Genomic DNA, 21,330 nt, shown 5'->3' on the forward strand with positions numbered 1-21,330 from the left:
GACAGGGTTTCTCTGCAGCTTTGAAGGCTGTCCTGGAACTAGCTCTTGTAGACCAGGCTGGTCTTGAACTCATGGAGATCCACCTGCCTCTGCCTCCCAAGTGCTGGGATTAAAGGCGTGCACCACCAACACCCAGCTGTTTTTTTTTTTTTTCTTTGATGTGCGGTACTTCATAACTTTTGATCCAGGACTCAGAGGTGGAAGCAGACAGATCAAATTTCAAGGTCATCTTCTGCTATACATCCAGTTCAAGGTCAGCAGGGATACTTGAAACCCTGTCTCATTTTAAATGGGAGAGGGAAGCATGTTTGGCATATTAAAAGTGTAATTTAGCCAGGCGGTGGTTGTGTATGCCTTTAATCCCAGCACTCAGGAGGCAGAGGCAGGCGGATCTTTGTGAGTTCAAGACCAGCCTGGTCTACAGAGTTGAGTTCCAGGACAGCCAGGACTGTTACACAGAGAAACCCTGTCCTGAAAAAACAAAAAGGCGTAATTTAATCAGATACTAGATTTACTAGTAATTAATTTAATGCTTAAACAATTTTCCTCAGTTTAATTTTTTTAAAGATTTTTATTTATTTATTTATTACACATACAGTGTTCTGCCAGAAGAGGGCACCAGATTGAATTGTAGATGGTTATGAGCTACCATGTGGTTGCTGGGAATTGAACTCAGGACCTCTGGAAGAACAGTCAGTGCTCTTAACCTCTGAGCCATCTCTCCAGCCCCAGTTTCATTTTTTTAATGATCCTTGTAGGTGGGAGTGTAGTTCAGTCGTAAAATGCTTATATAGCACGAGGAAGGCCTGGATTTGACTCTCCAGTACCATAAATAGTTACAGAATAGTAATAGTGATAATAGCACCATGCTAAATGATCTCACTATATACTCCCTCCCACCCTCAGGACAGGGTTTTTCTGTGTAACAACCCTGGCTGCCCTTCAACTTGCTATGTGTACCAGGCTTGCCTCAAACTACCTGTGTCTGTCTCCCCAATGATGGTGAGCCACCACTAGTCCAGCATACTACATACTTTTAATATTCAATATTTCTTTTGCATAGTCAATTTTCTTTTTGTTACTATTTTTAAATTGCATTGTTTTATGTGCATAGGTATTTTGCCTGCATGCATGTCTGTGCACTACTTGTGTGCTTGGTGCCTGTAGAGGTCAGAAGAAGGTATCAAATCTCCTAGAACTAGACTTAGAGAGGTTATAAACTGTCATGTAGGTACTGGGAATTGAACTCAGGTCTTCTGGAAGAGCAGCTCTTTTTTTTTTTTTTTTTTTTTTTTTTGGTCTTTTGAGACAGGGTTTCTCTGTATTGTTTTAGAGGCTGTCCTAAACTCGCTCTGTAGACCAGGTTGGCCTCGAATTCACAGAGATACAGAGATCCGCCTGCCTCCGCCTCCCGAGTGCTGGGATTAAAGGCATGCTCGGCCTGGAAGAGCAGCTCTTAACTGTTGAGCCATTGTTCATGACTTATTTGGCACAGAGCTGTTTTTATATAAGGTATAAAAGCATAGTTACTTCTATGCGTCCCTCCCCTCTACTCTATATTTTATATTATTTATTTATTTATTTATTTAGGTTTTGTGGGAATGGTCTGGGCATGTTGCTCAGGCTGGCATTGAGCTCCGTCCTGCTGCCTCTGCCCCCCAGGTTCTGGTATTATCCACTTCTGGCTACTTTCATGTGTTTTAAATTGGCATCTACATATGAATTCCTAAAGCTTTTGTTTCTTATTTCATCCCACTGGACAGCTTCACCTGACTACTCACCAGACACTTGGTTCACCGCATGATAAAAATAAAATTCACCTGCATTTTAAGTCTCCTCCTCCTGTTTGTCTGTCATAGCATCTGCTCAGTAGCCTGTGCCACAAACCTACGGGTTATTCTTTTTTCTCCTGTGTCTGATTGGCCACCGATTGTTTCCCCTCTCAACTCCTTTATAGCTGCTCTCTTTGATGTTCTATTTCAGGCCCTTGTCATTTCCTGCCTGACTGTCATAGTGACCTTTAAGGAGAACTGTTCTTCTAATAAGAAAAAGTTAATATATTCCCAAAATGTGAAATGTTGGAAACAGAAAAACAGTAGATGAACCTGTCTTTGTAATACAGAAATAGAAATCACTGCTAACATTGTAGTTTCTTTTCAAGTATATTTTTACATATAATTAAGATAATTCTGTATGTGTATCCTTTTTTCTTCTCTGTCTGTCTCTCTGTCTCTGTCTCTGTTTCTGTGTGTGTGTGTGTGTGTGTGTGTGTGTGTGTGTGTGTGTGTGTGTGTGTGTGTGTGTGTGTCCCGTTTTGTAAAGTTCTTGTTTTTTCCTTTTTGGTAGATCAGACTGGAGACTCAACTTAAGCCTTGTTCATTCTAGACAAGTTCTCTACCACTGAGCTACAGCCTCAGCCTAACAATTCCAAATAACAGTTTCGTTTATTTAGTTGCTCATTTATTCATTTATTTGTTTGTTTGTTTGTCTATTTATTTAACTTTGAGACAGGATCTCACTATGTTTCCTTGACTGACCTGGAATGTTCTATATAGACCAGGATGGACTCAAACTCACAGAGATCTGCCTGCCTGTACAAAAGCTTTAAGAGTGAATGTGTACACCAGGCAGTGGTGCCCGGCACCTCTAACCCCAGCACTCGGGAGGTAGAGGCCGGCAGTTCTCTGAGTACACAGGGAAATCATCAGTCTGGATGTGGGGGAAGAATAAACATGTACTAGCCTAGCATGGTGAAGCAAGACTGTCATCCTAGCAGGAGATTCCTATGAGTTCAAGTTCAACAAAACACTAAGCAAACAGACAAACATACCTGTAATTCCAGTACTTGGGAGGCGAGAAGAGTGCTGTGAGTTTTTTGTCAACATGGGCTACCTAGTCCAGGCTAGCCTTCAATACAAATGATAACAAAAATAAACACCTGTTCCTTATAGTTCCTGAATTTTGCTTTACAGTGGAATTTTTGGGAATTCATTGATGCCTGCCCCCCATTCCCAGACACTCTGAGCATGAGGTTTTACTTAAATTGCTCGGATTATCCCAGTTACAAGGGAGTTTAGGAACCACTGCTGTTCCATGTACAGTCTTCAAACAACAGTGTCTGTACCTGGATGTTCTGTCTTGAGTTTTACTTCCTGCTGATAGTTTTACTTTTAATAATGTTCTTGTAAGGGGCTGGAGAGATGGCTCAGAGGTTAAGAGCACCGACTGCTCTTCCAGAGGTCCTGAGTTCAATTCCCAGCAACCACATGGTGGCTCACAACCATCCATAATGAGATCTGGTGCCCGCTTCTGGCGTGCAGGCATGCATGGAGGCATGATATTGTATTCATAATAAATAAATAAATCTTTAAAAATAAAAGAATGTTCTTGTAATTGAAAACTGGAGTTTGAGTTCCTGAAGGAATCTGCTAGGACCTTCTCAGAACCAGGTACGAAGCAGGACAGGCAGGGGAAGGATACGCTCTCCATGCGAGCCTCTTCTTCCCAGTTTCCGAAATTCTTGGACAGAAATCTCAGCAGTCTTTCAGATTTCTTTTAAAAACAAAGAAATGACTTGATAACACTAGTGTTCTCTCTGTTTAGTTTTGTGACTTGATAAGCTGTTTTCCTCCATAATCAGTTGAACTCAGAAGGTCATCATGGTCTGTATCTTTATAAATGGCAGAAGATGATCCAGTTCTCATTTGAATATTTGAATATGTTTAGTATTTTCAGATGAAGCCAGAATAAGGGCAGTGTTTTTTAAAGTTCATTCTTTTATATTGTTTGTCATTTGAAATTTTAAAAGGTTAAGGGATTAGTAACATTGCCCTTTTCAAGACTCAAGCATCTTTGGATTGTAATGCTTAGAATGGATCCAGTTAGTAAAGACTAATAATTTAAAAATTCCTTTACTAGTTGAGAGGAACCAAGCTGGGTGTGGTGATGCACACATGTAATCTCAGGACGTGGGAGGCTGAGGTAAGAAAATTGCCACAAGTTTGAGGGCAGTCTGATCTATACTGTCAGACTGCAGCTGTGTCCCCAGAATGAATGAATGAAACGGCATGGTCAGGAGCCTCTTTTGAGGACAGCGTCGTCTGTGGTACTGTGGTTGTTAAGTGCTGGGTACAGCACAGGGCACACTGGTATCTGTTACTCTGTTGAGTATTTAACTTTGAATATATGTATCTGTCTTTCTGTATCTCCTCTCCCCCCCAGTGGCAGCATGGAGCCCGCATTTCACAGAGGAGACCTCCTTTTCCTCACCAACCGAGTTGAAGATCCCATACGAGTCGGGGAAATCGTTGTTTTCAGGATAGAAGGAAGAGAGATTCCTATAGTGCATCGAGTCTTGAAGATCCATGAAAAGTACATGCCAGCTTTTCATTTATGCTTTTGAAATTTTTGTTTTAGAGTTTGAAGTATTTAGTTTTGATACATAAAAATTATTGAAGACGGGGCCTAAAGAGATGGCTCAGCAGTTAAGAGCACTTGTTGCTCTCACAGAGGACCCAGGTTTGGTTCCCAGCACCCACATGAAAGCTCATAACCATCCATAGCTTCAGTTTCAGGAGAGCTGATGCCTTCTTCTGACCTCTGGGGGCACCAGCTGAGGTTTTGGTGTACATATATATATGCAGGCAATATACTCATATACATAAACTTTGTTGTTTTTGTTTTTTAAGACAAGGTTTCTCTGTGTAACAGTCCTGGCTGTCCTGAAACTCCCTCTGTAGACCAGGCTGACCTCAAACTCACAGAGCTCTGCTGCCTCTGTTCCCCGAGTGCTGGGGTTAAAAGTGTGTGCTACAGCTGCTGGGTTAATGATTTTTTGTTGTTGTTGTTGTTGTTGTTATTATTATTGTTTTTCGAGACAGGGCTCTGTGTAGCTTTGGAGCCTGCCCTGGAATTAGCTCTTGTTGACCAGGCTGGTCTCCAATTCAGAGGTCCGCCTGTCTCTGCCTCTGGAGTGCTGGGATTAAAGGCTGGATAAACAGGACTGAAGATTTAGAATAAATCCCTGGATTCGCTCTCCAACACTACAATACAGAACTCAGGCCTTGGGATGCATGTCTGTAATCCCAGCATTTGGGAGGCAAGGCAGACAAATTCAGGGTCATTGTTGGCTTGCATAGCAAGTTGAAGGCTAGTCTGGGTTAAATGAGACGTTTTAATAATAAGACATTAAAAAAAAAAAAGGCGGGCGGTGGTGGCGCACGCCTTTTATCCCAGTACTCGGGAGGCAGAGGCAGGCGGATCTCTCTGAGTTCAAGACCAGCCTGGTCTACTGAGCGAGTTCCAGGACAGGCTTCAAAACAATACAGAGAACCCTGTCCAAAAAAAACCAAAAATTAAAAAATAAAAATAAATAAATAAAACATTTCAGAGAATACAGACCCCTTGACCTCTTTTACTGTCCATTAAATTTTATGAATGTCTGAAAGTTTGGCGAACATTTGGAAAACTCTGAATAGTTGTTAATTCATCTATTTCTCTGATGATTTTTCCAGTTTTTTTTCATTTTCTTTTCTAATTCCTTATCAGTCTGTGTGTAACTGCCAAGAATCATGATATAAATATTAATAGTAAATATAATTCCCTGCTATAATGGAATAAAGTAACCTTAATCTCTAAAATGAAAACAAAAGCTATAAGACAGTATAATGATAAAACATTTGTCAGTTTCTTATGGAATACTGGATTCAAACCCAGGTCAGACCCATGTTCACGTTTACCAGCTTCTCAAAGTTCAGTCTAGAGGTGGGGATAGACGGGTCAGCACTAAATGTACCTGATGACCTGACCCTCGATCCCCAGAACCCACAGCAGAAGGAGAGAACCAATCTCAAAGGTTGTCCTCTGGGGAGCGGGGGAGGGGGAGCGTTAGTGGCACACTCGGGAGGCAGAGGCAGGAGGATCTCTGAATTCAAGGCCAGCCTGGTCTGCAGAGTAAGTTCCAGGACAAGCAGAACTATTACACAGAGAAACCCTGTCTCAAAAAATGAGGGGAGGGATGTTCGGGGACAGGGACTGGTAAATTGTCCTCTAATCTCTGCATGTGCACTGTGGCAATATACATATACAACATAATGAAAAATGAATTTAAAGTTTAAAAACTTGTCAAGGGACTGGTGAGATGGTTCATGATAGACGTGAATCACCAAGCCTGTGACCTTAGTTCAATCCCTTTGTGGGTACGTAGTAGAAGACCTGAGGAGACCTGACTCCTGAAAGGTGTCCTCTGAACTCCGTCCACGTGCACCCCATGTATGCACAGCACTAAATGAACATTCCTGACCTTCCTGCTTTTGCCTCCAAAGTGCTGGAATTTACCCGTAGGTGCCAGTGCGCCCAGCCCACGATAAATTTCCAAAATCTAAGTTATTTTTCTAAATAGAGTCTTAGAGTCTTACCTTTTAGAAGCAGAAAGGACACATTAAAAAAAAAAAAGCCGACCACCTCTGTGAGAACAGCAAGCAAACCCTTACACTTTGTTGGGTTTTATTTTCCTGGGGTATGTAAAGAAGAACTCTTTTTTTTTTTTTTTTTTTTTTTTTTTGGCTTTTCGAGACAGGGTTTCTCTGTGGCTTTGGAGACTGTCCTGGAACTCACTTGGTAGTCCAGGCTGGTCTCGAACTCACAGAGATCCACCTGCCTCTGCCTCCCGAGTGCTGGGATTAAAGGCGTGCGCCACCAACGCCCGGCAAGAAGAACTCTTAAGTGGATGGTCCCTGACTATTCCAGTCTATACTACCTGCAGTTAAGGTAACTTTCACAAGACAAGGAGACAAAGACATGGACAAAAAGGAGTTGTGTGCTTGGAACTCGAAAGGCTCTCTTGCAGTGAGAAAGTCCTGATTTAATATTGGCTCTGTGGAAGGACTTAGGTATTATGCTGGCCTGTCCCTGTCACTTGGCAGAATGCACACAGGCAGTTATGTAGCCCAGAGTTCCATGACTACTAGTCTGCACACTGTTGCAAAGGACCCCTTTAAAAGAAAGACCCCTGCCCATTTATACACTCCCACCCCCCCCCTTTCCTGCTGTTCCCCTAGGGCAGACAGGACATTTCCTGTCTCCTGTCCTCTCTGTCTCTGTGTCTCTTTATCTCTGTTATCATTCCCCCCCCCCCCCACGGTTTCTCTGTGGCTTTGGAGGCTGTCCTGGAACTAGCTCTTGTAAACCAGGCTGGTCTCGAACTCACAGAGATCCGTCTGCCTCTGCCTCCCAAGAGTGCTGGGATTAAAGGCCTGCGCTGCCACCACCTGGTCTCCCCCCTTCTAATAAAACTTCTCACTTAAGCTCTGTCTACCTGGCATGTTTGTCCCTTGCCATGGAATCTGCCAAGGTTCCCCACATGCTTTATGTGGTTTCTCTCCATTTAATAGTTACCTTAATCCCAGCACCAGAGAGTGGAGTCAAGAGGATGGCAAATTCCAGAAAGGTCACCGTACCCAACACTCAGGAGGATCAGAATTTGGGGGGAACTCTTTCCTGTTCCTCCTGGGTGTTAGGATTCCGTGCCGGCACTACCACGTCTAGCTGGAGCGTATCTTAAATAGGTGTAGTGTGTTGAGGGAAGAGTATTTGTTCTGCCTTAAGCAAACAGTAGAGAGCTAGTCACAGCCCAGCAGGTGAGAGCGTGCGAGCGCATTGTTATGCTGACAGCAGGTCCCCAGGTCCTCGGGAATGGCCCAGTCTGTAGCATCCCTTCCCTTCTGCTTTTCTGTCTTAACTGACCTCTCTCTGCTCTCTTTAACCCCCAGGGCACCTCAGACTTTCTTTCACTTACCGAATTGTCAGCTACAGGTTGCTTTTCTCTGTATATATTTGCATTTTTCCTAACTGGAACCTCATCTTGAATGTGGCATTTGCACTTAACTGTCTTTTGGTGTTTGCAACACCTCCCAATTGTCACCCGCAGTTCCAGCATTTTGGGAGTCAGTGTTCTGAGTGGATATTAGTCAGTAGAAACCTGAAACAAATTTTCTTTTTTATAGACTGTGATTGTTAAAGGCACTTGTATTAGTTTCAGTCTGGTCTTTAGTAACTGTAAATTTTGCTTTGTTGTCAATTACATTATAAAATTACTAGACCTTGGACTGGAGAGATGGCTCAGTGATTAAGAGCACTTGTTGCTCTTGCAGAGAGTCCAGCTCCATTCCTACCGCCCACATGGCAGTACACAAGCCCTGTAACTAGGTGTGGCGGATCCAGAGCCCTCTTCAGGAACAACTGCCCACATGGCAGTACACAAGCCCTGTAACTAGGTGTGGGGGGATCCAGAGCCCTCTTCAGGAACAAGGCACATGCATAGTGTACCTACACGAAGTCAAAACACTAATACATACAAAATAAATCTAAAAACAATTTAAAAAACTACTGAAGTCGTGCCATTCTTTAGTAGTATTAAATTTCTTGACTTCCTCTCTCTCCTCTCTCCCGTCTCTGTCCCCTCTCTCCTCTCTCTCTTTCTTTCTGTAGGGCCTCTTGTAGCCCAGACTGTCTTCTTTCATCTTCATGCCCTTACCTGCAAGCATTGGGATTATACCCACATGCTGCTGTTCTCAGTTTCTGTGGTGCAGGAATCAAAATCAAGGCATAGTATATGCTAGACAGGCACTCAACTAGGCTATGCCACCAGCCCCAAAGTAATCATCTTTTGATTAGGCAAGATAGTTTGAGGTTTTGATTTTTTTTTTAATGTGCACTGGTGTTTTGCCTCATATATGTCTGTATGAGCATATCAGATTCCCTAAAACTGAGTTGTAGACAGCTGTGAGCTGCCATGTGGGTGCTGGAAATTGAACCTGGGTCCTCTGGAAAAGCAGCCAGTGCTCTCAACTGCTGAGCCATCTTTTCAGTCCTGGTCTTGTTTTTTTGAGTCAGGTTCTCTATACAGTCCTAGCTGTCCTTGAACTTCTTATGTAGACCAGGCTGACCTGGAACTCACAGAAATCCACCTGCCTCAGCCTCCTTGGTGTTGGGATTAAAAGTTTGTGCCAACAACACAAAAGAGTATTATAGATGCTATTACACCTGAAGTATTGAGGCTTTTTTTTTTTTCTTTTAAAACTTGGTTTTCTGCCAGGCAGTGAAGATGACACACACTTTTAATCCCAGCACTCAGGAAACAGAGGTGGGTAGATCTCTTGAGTTCAAGGCCAGCCTGGTCTCCATAGTGAGCCCCAGGACAGCTAGGGTTGTGCACTGAGACCTTGTCTTGGAAAACCAAAACAAAAAACTTGTATTTATAATAACTGCGTATTTGTTAGAGAAAAAAAATAAGATAATGTGCAACTACAGAATGCTATAGGTAGCCGGCCACTGTTTATCCCTTGATGTGTGTTACTTTAGGTCTAGAGGTTTTCTGGCATGCACAGCAGAGTCTAAGGAACCCCACGTATCTGCCCTCTACCAGATGATTAGAGGATGGCCATTTTTGTGCATCTACAGTCTCTTCTTTTCCTCATTTTTATATTATTTTGGGCCAGATCCTCAGTATCATATCATGTCAAATGTGTATTTCAACAAATGTTTATAAAACAACCATTAACCAGCTGGGTGGTGGTGGTACATGCCTTTAATCCCAGCACTTGGGAGGCAGAGGCAGGCAGATCTCTGAGTTTGAAGCCGGAGCTAGATCCAGGACAGCTAGGGCTGTCACACAGAGAAACCCTGTCTCAAGAAACCAAAAAAAAAAAAGAAAGAAAGAAAGAAAGAAAGAAAGAAAGAAGGAAGGAAGGAAGGAAGGAAGGAAGGAAGGAAGGAAGGAAAGAAAGAAAGAAAGAAAGAAAGAAAGAAAGAAAGAAAGAAAGAAAGAAAGAAAGAAAGAGAATTGCTGTTAGGCATGATGATTACCCAGCCTGGTAGAAAAGAGCAGACTCTAGGCATTAAATGCTGAGATGATGTTTGGTGACTGTGTTTTCCTTACTCTTAAGGCAAAATGGGCATATCAAGTTTTTAACCAAAGGAGATAATAATGCCGTTGATGACCGAGGCCTCTATAAACAAGGACAACATTGGCTAGAGAAGAAAGATGTTGTAGGGAGAGCGAGGGGGTAAGTACCCAGGGGAATATCTTGCGCTTTTCATATCACTTTAAAGTGGTCTTACTGACTGACTGTGTGCACAGCTGAATGCCGAGCAGTTGTCCTGGTTCCAAAAGGTCACTTTTTGTCCTTTAAAAGATACACATCTTAAAATGCATCTGAGTCTTAAGGCACACCACTCGTGAGGGGAGGGGTGGGGTACAAATAAGAGAGTAGAAAACTAGGGATGAGATCGGATACTGGATGTCACAATAAAATAAGAAATTTGTTAGCCATGTATGGTGATGCACACCCACAATCCCAGCTCCTGGGAAGTAGAGGCAAAAGGATCAAGGCTAGACCCACTAAAAAGCTGTGAGTTTGAGCTTAACCTGGCCTACATCAGACTGTCTCTAAAAACAGTTACTCAGTTCATCCCAGGAATATAGATGTCAATAGCTGGCCAGGCTGTTGGATCCAGAGTAGAATTAATGCTGCTTCATGAAATTTAAGGAAATGTATTGGGACAATTTAAATTGCTCATCTAAATTAATTTTATTGTGTTAATTTATCCTATCTATATTGTTTTATCTCTAGTCTTAAAGTTGATGAGGTCAAATGAAATTTTTAAATTATGTTAAGCCTGTTTATTTCAGATATTATCAGGAGAACAGATCAGTGGAGGACAGGAATTGTAAGTTATTGGTATAAGGAAGTATATTAATATATTAATAGTATTAACAATAACTCACCTTCATTAGGGCTTGCTCTATACCAGACACTCATGGTATGTGCCTTGTAAATATTGCTTCATGTTAACCTTCAAACAACCCTAACATTCCCATTCTGCAGATGAGGAAACTCAGCAGTATCTAAGGTCACGATGACGGTGGTATTAAGTGGTGGGAGCTCCAGAGCCTGCTTTCTGAGCCATCACAGCAGAGTTGCTGGCATGGTGTCCCTAAATGCTGGTTCTCTCCAAATTTAGGTGCTTCATAGCACTCTTACGGTTGTCAGAATATTGTCCTTACTAAATAAATCAACTTTGTAACAGCCACCTTCCTGTGACACTGCTGTGCGGAAGAAAGTGGTGTTTGGGAATGTAAGTTTCTTCAGTTATAGCATGAGAGATGTGAAGGAATCCAGATAAGAACAAGTACCATTGTGTTGTGTCTTGTCTGCATGTGCATGTGTGTGTATGCTGTGTGCGTGCATATCCAACTGCAGGAGAACTTTTACATTCTACTTTAGAGCTAAAGATAATCCACATTAGTGCCTCTGAGAAATACATTTCCAAATGTCCTCATTTCCAAAGATGTTCCTACCTTAGTTTTTCAGACTCATTAATCTCTTTTTAGCCTCTGTTTTTGTTTTAGTTGTAAATCTACATTTAGAATGATAAGAAAATTCTAGTCGCATTTCTCCCACCTCCCTTTCTGTATAGGGATAGAGATGCAGGTGTTAATGTGTGCCTGCTTACACATTCATAGAAACACTTGTTAGCCGGGTGGTGGTGGCGCACCCAGCACTCAGGAGGCAGAGGCAGGCAGATCTCTGTGAGTTCGAGGCCCGGCTGGACCAACAGCCTCCAAAATAATACAGAGAAGCCCTGTCTCGTTAAAAAGAAAAAAAAAAAACCACTTGTTATATGGGGGAGAATAGTCAAACTATTGTACAATCCCCCTTTCACTCCAAGGTCATTAGTGCATTTACAAATCAATACATTTACCATCATTTGCAGAACTAGTAGTCCATTCTTGGGGTAGCTCATAGAGCTACTGGATGTCCTAATGTTAACCCCTGACTTATGTCTAGTTTTTTGTTTGTTTTTGTGAACACTGTGAGGATGAACATCTTGCTGTTAGATATATCCAGTGACTCTACCTAGTCTTCTCAGTAAAACAAACAAAAAACTGAGTTACTGGGTAAAGCATTCCTATACTTTAAAGCTTTTTGATACATTTTGCTGAATGGCTTCATGTATACTCCTTTCATTTAAGAGTATCCCTTGCCAGGTGGTGGCACACGCCTTTAATCCCAAGCACTCGGGAGGCAGAGGCAGGCGAATCTCTGTGAGTTCGAGACCAGCCTGGACTAACAAGCGAGTTCCAGGACAGCCTCCAAAGCCACAGAGAAACCCTGTCTCGAACCCCCCCCCCCAAAAAAAGTATCCCTTTAGTTGAGCAGTGGTGGCAGATGCCTTTAGTCCCAGCACTTGGGAGGCAGAGGCAGGTAGGTAGATCTCCAGGTTGGAGGCCAGCCTGGTCTACAGAGTGAGTTCTAGAACAGCCAGAGCTACATAGAGAAACCTTGTTTGGGGGGGGGTAGAAAAAGTGTTCCTTTATGTGCATTTGGTTCTTTATTGTCACAGTTGTGTCTGCCTATTCTGTCCCTTTGTTGGTTAAAAGATATGTCTCATTCTCCAGGTTAGAGTAGTCAGGCTTTCTTTAAGTAACTTGTCTTTCTGAAGAACTTTTTTAAAATTCCAAACTATATAAAGTTTAAACTAAAATTTCAACTTTAACAACATAAGCCCTTTAATGGCTTTTAATAAAAAATTAATAATCTGAATTAAATAATGTTTCTATGAAATAGGAAACACCTGGGACATGAACAGCTGGCAGACAGGCTTCACTGTATAAACTCACTTTCCACTGATTACCCCATCACTTAACTTGACCTGTATTGAAGGGAGTCGCCCTCCTTTGTGAAAATTATATTTATAAAGCATTAAGCTGTGTTTCAGAGTCAGACTGGACCTCACTCTTGAGGAGAGGGTGTTTCTTCAGTCAAGCCTGTGACTGGACTACAAATATCCTTAGAAATAAATAAAAAAGTTGTGTTTTTTTCTGAACTACTGTACACTTTTACCTAAAGTTCTAAATCAAAATTATTTTTTAAAATGTTACTGAAGCAAAGTTCACATATTTGGATATGAGTTTCTCTCTTTTTTTTATTTTTATTTTATTTTTTATTTTTTTGGTTTTTACAAGACAGGGTTTCTCTGTATTGTTTCAGAGGCTATCGGTCCAGCCCGTATTGTTTCGGAGGCTATTGGTCCAGCCCGGCCTCGAACTCACAGAGATCCGCCTGCCTCTGCCTCCCGAGTGCTGGGATTAAAGGCGTGCGCCACCACCACCCGGCTCTTTTTTTTTTTAAAGATTTATTTATTTATTACATACATAGTGTTCTGCCTACATGCCAGAAGAGGACACCAGATTGAATTGTAGATGGTTGTGAGCCACCATGTGGTTGCTGGGAATTGAACTCTCCAGCCCCAAGTGTCTCTATTTTAAGGGGTATAATTCACAGATTTTAGTTTATCCACAAGTTTATACAGCCATCCCCACTGTCTAATTCCAGAGCAGCTCTCTCCACTGTCCAGTAACCCTCCACACTCATTAGCAGTCATGTCTCGCCCCTTCCTCTTGTAGCTGCTGAGAGCGCTAACCTACTGTCTAGGGATTGGCCTGTTTGGGTTATTTTGTGTAAACAGAATCATACACTCGTGGTCTTCTGTGTTCAGCTTCTTTCACCTATCTTAATTTTCAAGGTTAATTCATCTTCTAGCATGTAATAACTTTAGAACCAAAACTAATACTGTACCAACTAAATATTTAATAGAGATGACTTTGGAAAACCAGAAAGTTTGAGCGCAATGGGAGAGAAAGAAGAGAGACAGACAGAATAGTTGGGAGAAAATGTTATATGGAAAAAAGAATGAAACTAAGGAAAACTACAACAGTGATGTTCATCCAAAGAAGACTGTCCCAACAAAAGAGAAATAGTGTTCTTAAGAGGAAGTGTCTGCTCATAAAGTTTGCCACAGGCTTGGATGGTAGAATGGAAATGTTAATTACCCTGACTGGTTTAGTGCACACTATATACATGTATTAAAGTATATTAAGTGATAGCCCATAAAATGCATGTCAATTACATGTAAATGAAAAAGAAAGCTTCTGTCTAGGTACAGTGCACACATGTATAATCCTAACTACCTGGAAGTTAGAATGGGGTTGCTCTTGAGGTGAAGCTGTTTGTAGCAGCACAGTAAAACCCTATTTTGAAAATTAAAAATATGGGGCTAATAGTTGGCTTAGAGGTTGAGAGCACTTATTGTTTCAAAGGACCAGGTTCAATTCCCAGAACCCACATGGAGGCTCACCACCTCCATGGTGCCAGGACACATGTGGTCCATAGATGCACATTCAGACAAAACACTCTATACATAAAACAGCAAAAATAGATCTTGAAATTATTTTAATTGAGAATGTAAGAAAAAAGTTTGATGTAAACACTTGTGGCTGAAATCAATAACTACAACTATATATTGGTGAATACACACTGTAAGTGCACTTTTTATCAGCTAGGCTTGGTTGTCATGTGCTTGTGTTAGCATGGTTAAAAGTTTATGGCCAGCTTGAGCTACATGAAATCTTCTCTTTAAGACCTTACTTTTTATTTAATTTGAAGCAGGTCATTCCAAAAACCAAACTCTACTCTGGGGTCATCATCATATAGTAGTATTTTATTAAATCGCCTTTCAGACTTTTTTTTTGATGGCCTTATTGTGTGATTCTGGCTGGTCTGTAACTCAATTTGTAGACCAGGCTGGCCTTGAACTCCCAGAGATTACCTTCTTCCTCTGCCTCTCTGCTGGAATTAAGGCATTCACCAGACCTGGATTGTTTTTTTTTTAATTAATAATTGTTTTTGTAAATGTGGAGGTCAAAGGACATCCCAGGGAAGTTGGTTCTTCAAACTTAGGTTGTCAGTCTTAGTGACGGGTGCTTTTACTCAATAAGCCATCTTGTCAGCCCCAAACTTCTATTTTATTTTTATTTTTTTCTAGACAGGGTGTCACTGTGGAGATCTGGCTGTGCTGTGATGCACTATATAGACCTCACACTTACCTCACACTCTGTCTCCAGAAGTGCTGTAATTATGTTAATCTCTCCCACAAATTTTGTGCCAAATTTGAAACAAGCTTTATTACATACTGGCCTGGACAATGGACACTGGTCAGATCCATTCCCAGGATTCCCAGAGTATAGTACCAAATTACATTAGTCAGAGGCTTATAAAGGGAAAACACACAAGACTTCATACTTCCCACCTTCATCCAATCAGGGGCAAGCATACATCCTGACATTCTTCCTGTTGACTGGTGATCAAGCACATCCTGTTCAGTTGAAACAACCAAGGTTGTTACCGAAAGAAAAACGCATGGCTTGTTATATGTGAACAACAGCTCCCAGCATTTCAGGAAGTTATCTATCCTTGGGCAAGTGCGGATAACAGTTTAGAGCCATTTTTTATTTTATAGATCTCTTAAGCATAGTAATTTAAATTTAAAACATAAAACTTTAGCCCTGCTGTGGTGGCACACACCTTTAATCCCAACGATAGAGGCAGAGCAATCTTTGTAAGTTCCAGGACAGCCAGGACTACACACAGAAAAAACCGTGTGTGTGTGGGGGGGGGAGACATACACACACACACATACATACAACCAAAACAACATAAAACTTTAGCTCCACTTTTTTTTTTTTTTTTTTGATTTGATTTTTCGAGACAGGGTTTCTCTGTGGCTTTGGAGGCTATCCTGGAACTTGCTCTTGTAGACCAGGGTAGTCTCTACTCACAGAGATCCACCTGCCTCTGCCTCCTGAGTGCTGAGATTAAAGACGTGCTCCACCACTGCCCGTTTAGCCATCACATTTTTTTTTAATTTATATTTTTACATTCCAATCCCAGTTCCCCCTCCCTCCTCTCCTCCGCTCCCCCCCACGGAAAATGTAAGGCCTCCCCTAGGAAGTCTGCTAAGTCTGTCCTATCATCTCCTTGAGGCAGGACCAAGGCACCTCCCCACCCTTCACACCCCTGTGTCTAGGCTGAGCAAGGTATCTCTCCATATAGAATGGGCTCCTAAGTCAGTTTGTGCATTAGAGTTAGATCTTGGACCCACTGCCAGTAGCCTTAGCTATCACATTTAAAGGTAGGCACTACTACTCCCAACTTTCCCCCAAGCTTCTTAAATATAGATCCACTCTTAACTCACGTAGCATATTTTCTTTACTGTTTGTCTTAAGGTTGATACGTTTATTTTCTTTTAAGTGGCTGTTCGCCTGCATTCATGTCCACACCACACGTGTGTATAGTACCAAAGGAGGTCACAAGAAGTACCATAGCTACAGACAGTTGTTAGCAGCCATGGAAGTGCTGGCAATCAGACCTGGGCCTCTGGATGAGCCCGTGCTCTTAAGTCCTGAGCCATCCCTCCAGCCTGTACTTTCTGGTTAAATATCACTTGGTCATGCTATTACTTCAGCAGTCCTTTTTGTTTAACTCAGAGTGTATATACATATATTGAAATAACATTAAGAGGTGTTCCATAAACATATACAATTCTATCATGTAAATAAAAAGTTAAACCCATGTGCAAGCACGATCACTGCAGCCTCAGACTCCCTCTTAGCTGAGGTTGCTGGCATGGGTGCCACAATAGCCTTAACAGCACTTTTGGTCACGTGAACTCTAGACCCTGTAGCTTGGCGTCTGCGGGTGCTGGAGGTAGGTTTGTGAGCAGCATTTATCTACTTATTTGTAATCTTACTCTGCTTCAGCAGTCCTGCTTTACTGTAGCTGTTTATCTGAGCAGCATGGGGGAAAGTACTGCAGGTACTCCTTCCCAGAGCTCAGCATTATTTTGTAGGTGTCCCTTTTCAGCTCTTGGGGAACCCACATGTTGACACAGGTGGTGAAACTGCTTGTCACCATGTTTATGTGTCATGTACCTTCTACCGGACCTAAGCCCCTTGAACTTGAGTGTGCAAAAGCATTATTTGAAGTGCGTCTTTCAGGGGTTTGTTGTTTACTCAGAAGATGTGAGGACAGTAGAAAAGTGTGTGTGGTGCTTTTGTGTGTGTGACACAGGCTTTCACATAGCCCAGGCTGGCCTCGAACTCTCTGCTGTACTCGACAGTGACTGATCTCCTGTCTGCAACTCTAAACACTGGGATTGCAGGAGTGCACTACCACACTGATTTATGTGGTGCTAGAGATCAAACTCAAGACTTCACTCCACGCCTGTATGCTAGGCCATACTCGGCCACCTGAGTACGGCTGCAGCCCGAAGGGATTCTGTCAAAGAAGGCCTCGCTCTTAAACACCAGTATGTGCAAAGGGAGTCTGGGGAAGGGGAGGGAGGGAGACTAGTTTAGTTTTGCAAGGAAACAAAAGCCAGAGGATAGGAGGTAAGGAGAGTTCTTAACAGGAAGTGAAGGACACTAAAAAGAATGCCTATGGCTTTGATGTGGAAGTATGAGGTGATTTCTGTTTCTGTGGCCTTGGCATGGCATGAAGGTTCAGTTTACAAAGTGAAAGTGGAGTTCAGAGTCCATTTGGGCCCAACCTCTTTTCTCTGTGATAAATGCTAGTTTGCCACACAAAGTATGTTCAGTCTACCCTGGAGCCTGTCAGTGGAGGAGAACATGAAGAAAGCTGAATGTTTACATTTGCTTACTGTCATTTATGTAGACCAGCTTAGACTTGACCTTGTAGACATCCACCTGCCTCTGCCTCCCAAGGGCTGGGATTTAATGCACTCACCACTATGCCTAGCCCCTGTCCTGTATTCTTAGAATATTGGGTGTCTTGCATAGAGAGAAGGTTTTAACCCTGGAGAAAATGAAATTTCTTAAGAAAATGAAAAGAAAATCCTCAAGTATTCAAACATTCCATCAGGCAGTATTGGACCAAAGGCTTGGCTCAGCCACAGAGTGTGTGTGTGTGTGTGTGTGTGTGTGTGTGTGTGTGTGTGTGTGTGTGTGTGTGTCCTCAAGAATGTGAAATGTTTACTGGAAGGTTGGATGGATGTACAAGACACTTTGTTGGCCTTGAGGTTATAGGGAATCAAGTTTGGAGGAGAGTCAAATACCATATAATTAGTAGTATAGTTAAAATTGTGAGGAAAACCTCAATGACAGTGTATCAAGTCCTAAAAGATTTTTCAACAGGTGGTTTTGTGTAGTTTGAGGAGATGAAGAAAAAGCTAGTGAAAACACAGGGCTGGGAAGATCTCAGGCTTAGAGCATTTTCAGCTCAAATGTGAGGCCCCCATCAAATGTGAGTTCACATCCCCAGAGGCTCTGTAAATGCCTGGTGGGCTTGGTCACCATCTATAATTCCTTGTTGGGAAAGAAATGAAAGTCCAGGTACAGCAGTCTAAAGGTAGGTATAGAAGCAGATTTTGGGTTATTGAAACCAGAGAAGAAGCATTTTAAGAGCAAGTTTGTGACCAACAAAACAAAATACAAAGGAGGTGTACAGGAAGAGGGAGGCTAAGATGGGTTTGCCGTGTGGAGATAAAAATGGCTCTAGGAAAGCATCAGAGCTAGGCAGGCATGATGACACATGTACTCTGTCCAGCATCTTAGGATACTAAGGCAGGTGGAAGGAAACTCAGTGCCAGCCTAAAAAACAAAATCAGGATTAAGAGGGCAAGGCCAGACTACAGTTAAACAGACAGGTGGTGAAGCCCTGAGCTCTGTAAAAAAGCTCTGCTCTTCACTGGCCACTCAGCAGGAGATACCTTGTAGTGTGCTGCCGTGTGTGCATCATCTCCCCAAAGGCTACGGGGCCACACCCAGCCCCTAGCCATTAGAGGTGCCAACTGGGTACCTAGGATCTCCAGTCTGGTTCTGCTTCTGCCACACACACACAAGCCATGCTTGGGTGCACGATCCTGTTTCCTCATCTATAAAATGGTGATAATCCTAACTTCCTTGTAACAGGCTGATGAAAGGAGCAAATACAGTATATGCACGTGGACTTAGTGACCGAAATTAGTACTCTGTGGAAGGTACTGGTAATTAATATTCAGTAAATATTATTGTGGAAGGTACTGGTAATTAATATTCGATAAATGCTAGCAGCTGCTTCATTTAAGCATTTTTCTGTGATGATAAGTTGTTTGCTTGTTTGTTCTAGATTTGTTCCTTATATTGGAATTGTGACAATCCTCATGAATGACTATCCTAAATTTAAGGTGAGATTGCCCTACTCCATATTTGATTAAAAGTGAAGTGCTCTTGAGTTGAGGGGATAGCTTAGTGGTACATGGGCTTAGCATGTGTGAGGCCCTGCATCCAGTCCACCTACCTCACAGTGTCTACTGTTTAATGGATTATAATTAAAGCATGAAGGAATAATTAGATAGTTTAATATTTGATTCTGATCACAAGAGTTAACTCTGAAGACGTAAAAGCTGTTAGAAGTACCTCTGACTTGTGCTCATGTTTCATTTTCTAGTATGCAGTACTGTTTCTGCTGGGTTTATTTGTGCTGGTTCATCGTGAGTAAGAAGTCGACTGCGCTGTTCCTGGAAGATGCTGTGCTTTTTGTTGCTGGATGTTTGGAGTAGATCCTGGTCTGTGATTGGCGGATATTTGGAGACATACATGTTGGCGCTTCTTGGTAGCACTGGTTTGCATTAGTTTCTGTTTCCACACCTAAGGATGTGTGGGCGGGTGCATGTGCACCATGGAGTGCACTCAAGGGGACTTTCAATCACAGGATTTCATATGTTGTCATTGTCACTCTTTCACATTTTTTGTACATCAGTGAATTTTTTATATTAAAAGGTTGAGCCAAAGCCCCCAGTGTTTGTATTTTGAAGCCAAGCTTCACTTTTAAAGTGCCTACAGAGTTCTGTAAATGAAGACAGCTCTGCGTGAGTGAGTTCACACCTGTCACCCTTCCTTACTGTGGGGTGGCACACATTGAGGTGGTCATAAGTCTAAACTTTTCAGAATTTTAAATAAAAGACTTTGCACATTGAACCCCTTCCCCGGAATTGTGTTTGTTGGGAAAGTTCCTGAGATATGCCTTTCTTGGCTGGTTACTAGTGCCCACTATGGCTTACACAGGCTCGGGTGCGCTGGGCCTGGCATACAGGCTTGTCATCCCAGAACCCGGAATAGGAGGGTCAGCTCTAGGTCATCCTCAGTTTACCTTGTTCAAGGCCAGCCCAGGCTAACAGATCGCATAGCAGTATCAAGAAACTAGAAAGGCCAGGTGGTGGTGGCACAAGCCTTTAGTCCCAGCACTCCGGAGGCAGAGACAGGCGGATCTCTGAGTTTGAGGCCAGCCTGATCACAGAGCGAGTTCCAGGACAGCCTCCAAAGCCACAGAGAAACCCTGTCTTGAGAAACAAGAAAAAGAAACTAGAAAGGAGAAAAGGCTTTAGTATGAACAGTCCTTCAGCCATGACTAACTATGGGTTTTTGTTTAGATTTGTTTGGGTTTCTGTGAAGCCAAAGTAGCCATTGACGTTCATAGGAAATCTCTTCATTATACAATTGAGTCTTCACTAGGATGTGACTCAGATGTGTACAGTCCCAGATGGTGTTGCTGAGAGGTTCAGAGAAATCTCACCTGGTTGTAAAACACCTGACCCTCTGTCCCCTGGAGGCCTGCTCTGCCCTTCTCCACACTGTATTAGCATTTGGATGAGGCAGGTGTAGGCACTGGAGGCCAGCATTGTACTCTCTTTAACTCTAATTTGCCTAAACCCATTCTTTTAAGTGACTGGCTTTGCATTTTCTCTAATGCAGGCTTAAGGAGACAGAGTTTGAAGTAGTGACTAAAAGCCCAATTGTGTTTTCTTTTCATTTTGAAGCCACCAGGGAAAAGGAATGTAGGGTAAACCAATATGCACCAACACAAAATACTTCTAATTCTGTCTTTCTTGTTTAACGTGAAATCTCAAAGTAAGCAAGTTTTCTGTTGGGCACGTGGTCAGGTTCTGTTTACTCAGCTGAGGTGACAGCCTGTGCTGTGTTGTTAATGGAGTAGACAAGCTTCCAGAGCCTTCCCTCTGGAGAAGGCTGCCAGCTGAAACGCATTAACTAGTGTTGGGGAAGTCCTGTGCATTTGTCAATAAAGTACTGTCTGGCCAATAGGGAATCTAGATGGGAGGGACTAGGAGTCCAGAAGGACTCTGGGTAAGAGAAACACAGGAGTTCAAGATGTAACGCCATTGGGGTAGGAAGCCAGGAAACCTCTCCGGTAAGAGACATACTTAGATTAACAATTATGGGGTAATTACTTAAGTCAGAGCTAGCCAGTAAGAAACAAGCAAGGCCAACAGCTTCATAATTCATATAGCCTCCTGTGTGTTTATTTGGGACTGATACGGCTCTGGAACCAGGCTGGCGGAACGGCTCCCTCTCAAGGAAAAAGCTTCTCTTAACAAACTAGGCCTACCCTTCAAACTTTGCATACGGGCGATAAT

At 42.5% G+C, this 21,330-nt stretch overlaps 1 protein-coding gene across 1 annotated transcript in view; it reads left to right on the forward strand.

Annotated features, from left to right (window-relative positions):
* Sec11a (SEC11 homolog A, signal peptidase complex subunit) overlaps positions 1-19,876 on the forward strand; it is a 39,914-nt gene extending 20,038 nt beyond the window's left edge. Inside the window, exons 3-6 of the mRNA XM_013118968.3 lie at positions 4,222-4,371; positions 9,945-10,064; positions 19,026-19,083; positions 19,347-19,876. Coding sequence (XP_012974422.1) covers positions 4,222-4,371; positions 9,945-10,064; positions 19,026-19,083; positions 19,347-19,397 — 379 coding nt within the window. The 3' untranslated portion in view covers positions 19,398-19,876. The remainder of the gene's footprint in view (positions 1-4,221; positions 4,372-9,944; positions 10,065-19,025; positions 19,084-19,346) is intronic.
* The last annotated feature ends 1,454 nt before the right edge of the window (positions 19,877-21,330 follow it).

Source organism: Mesocricetus auratus, unplaced genomic scaffold (genome assembly GCF_017639785.1).
Source record: "Mesocricetus auratus isolate SY011 unplaced genomic scaffold, BCM_Maur_2.0 Super-Scaffold_4256, whole genome shotgun sequence".
In the NCBI taxonomy this organism is placed as follows: Eukaryota; Metazoa; Chordata; class Mammalia; order Rodentia; family Cricetidae; genus Mesocricetus; species Mesocricetus auratus.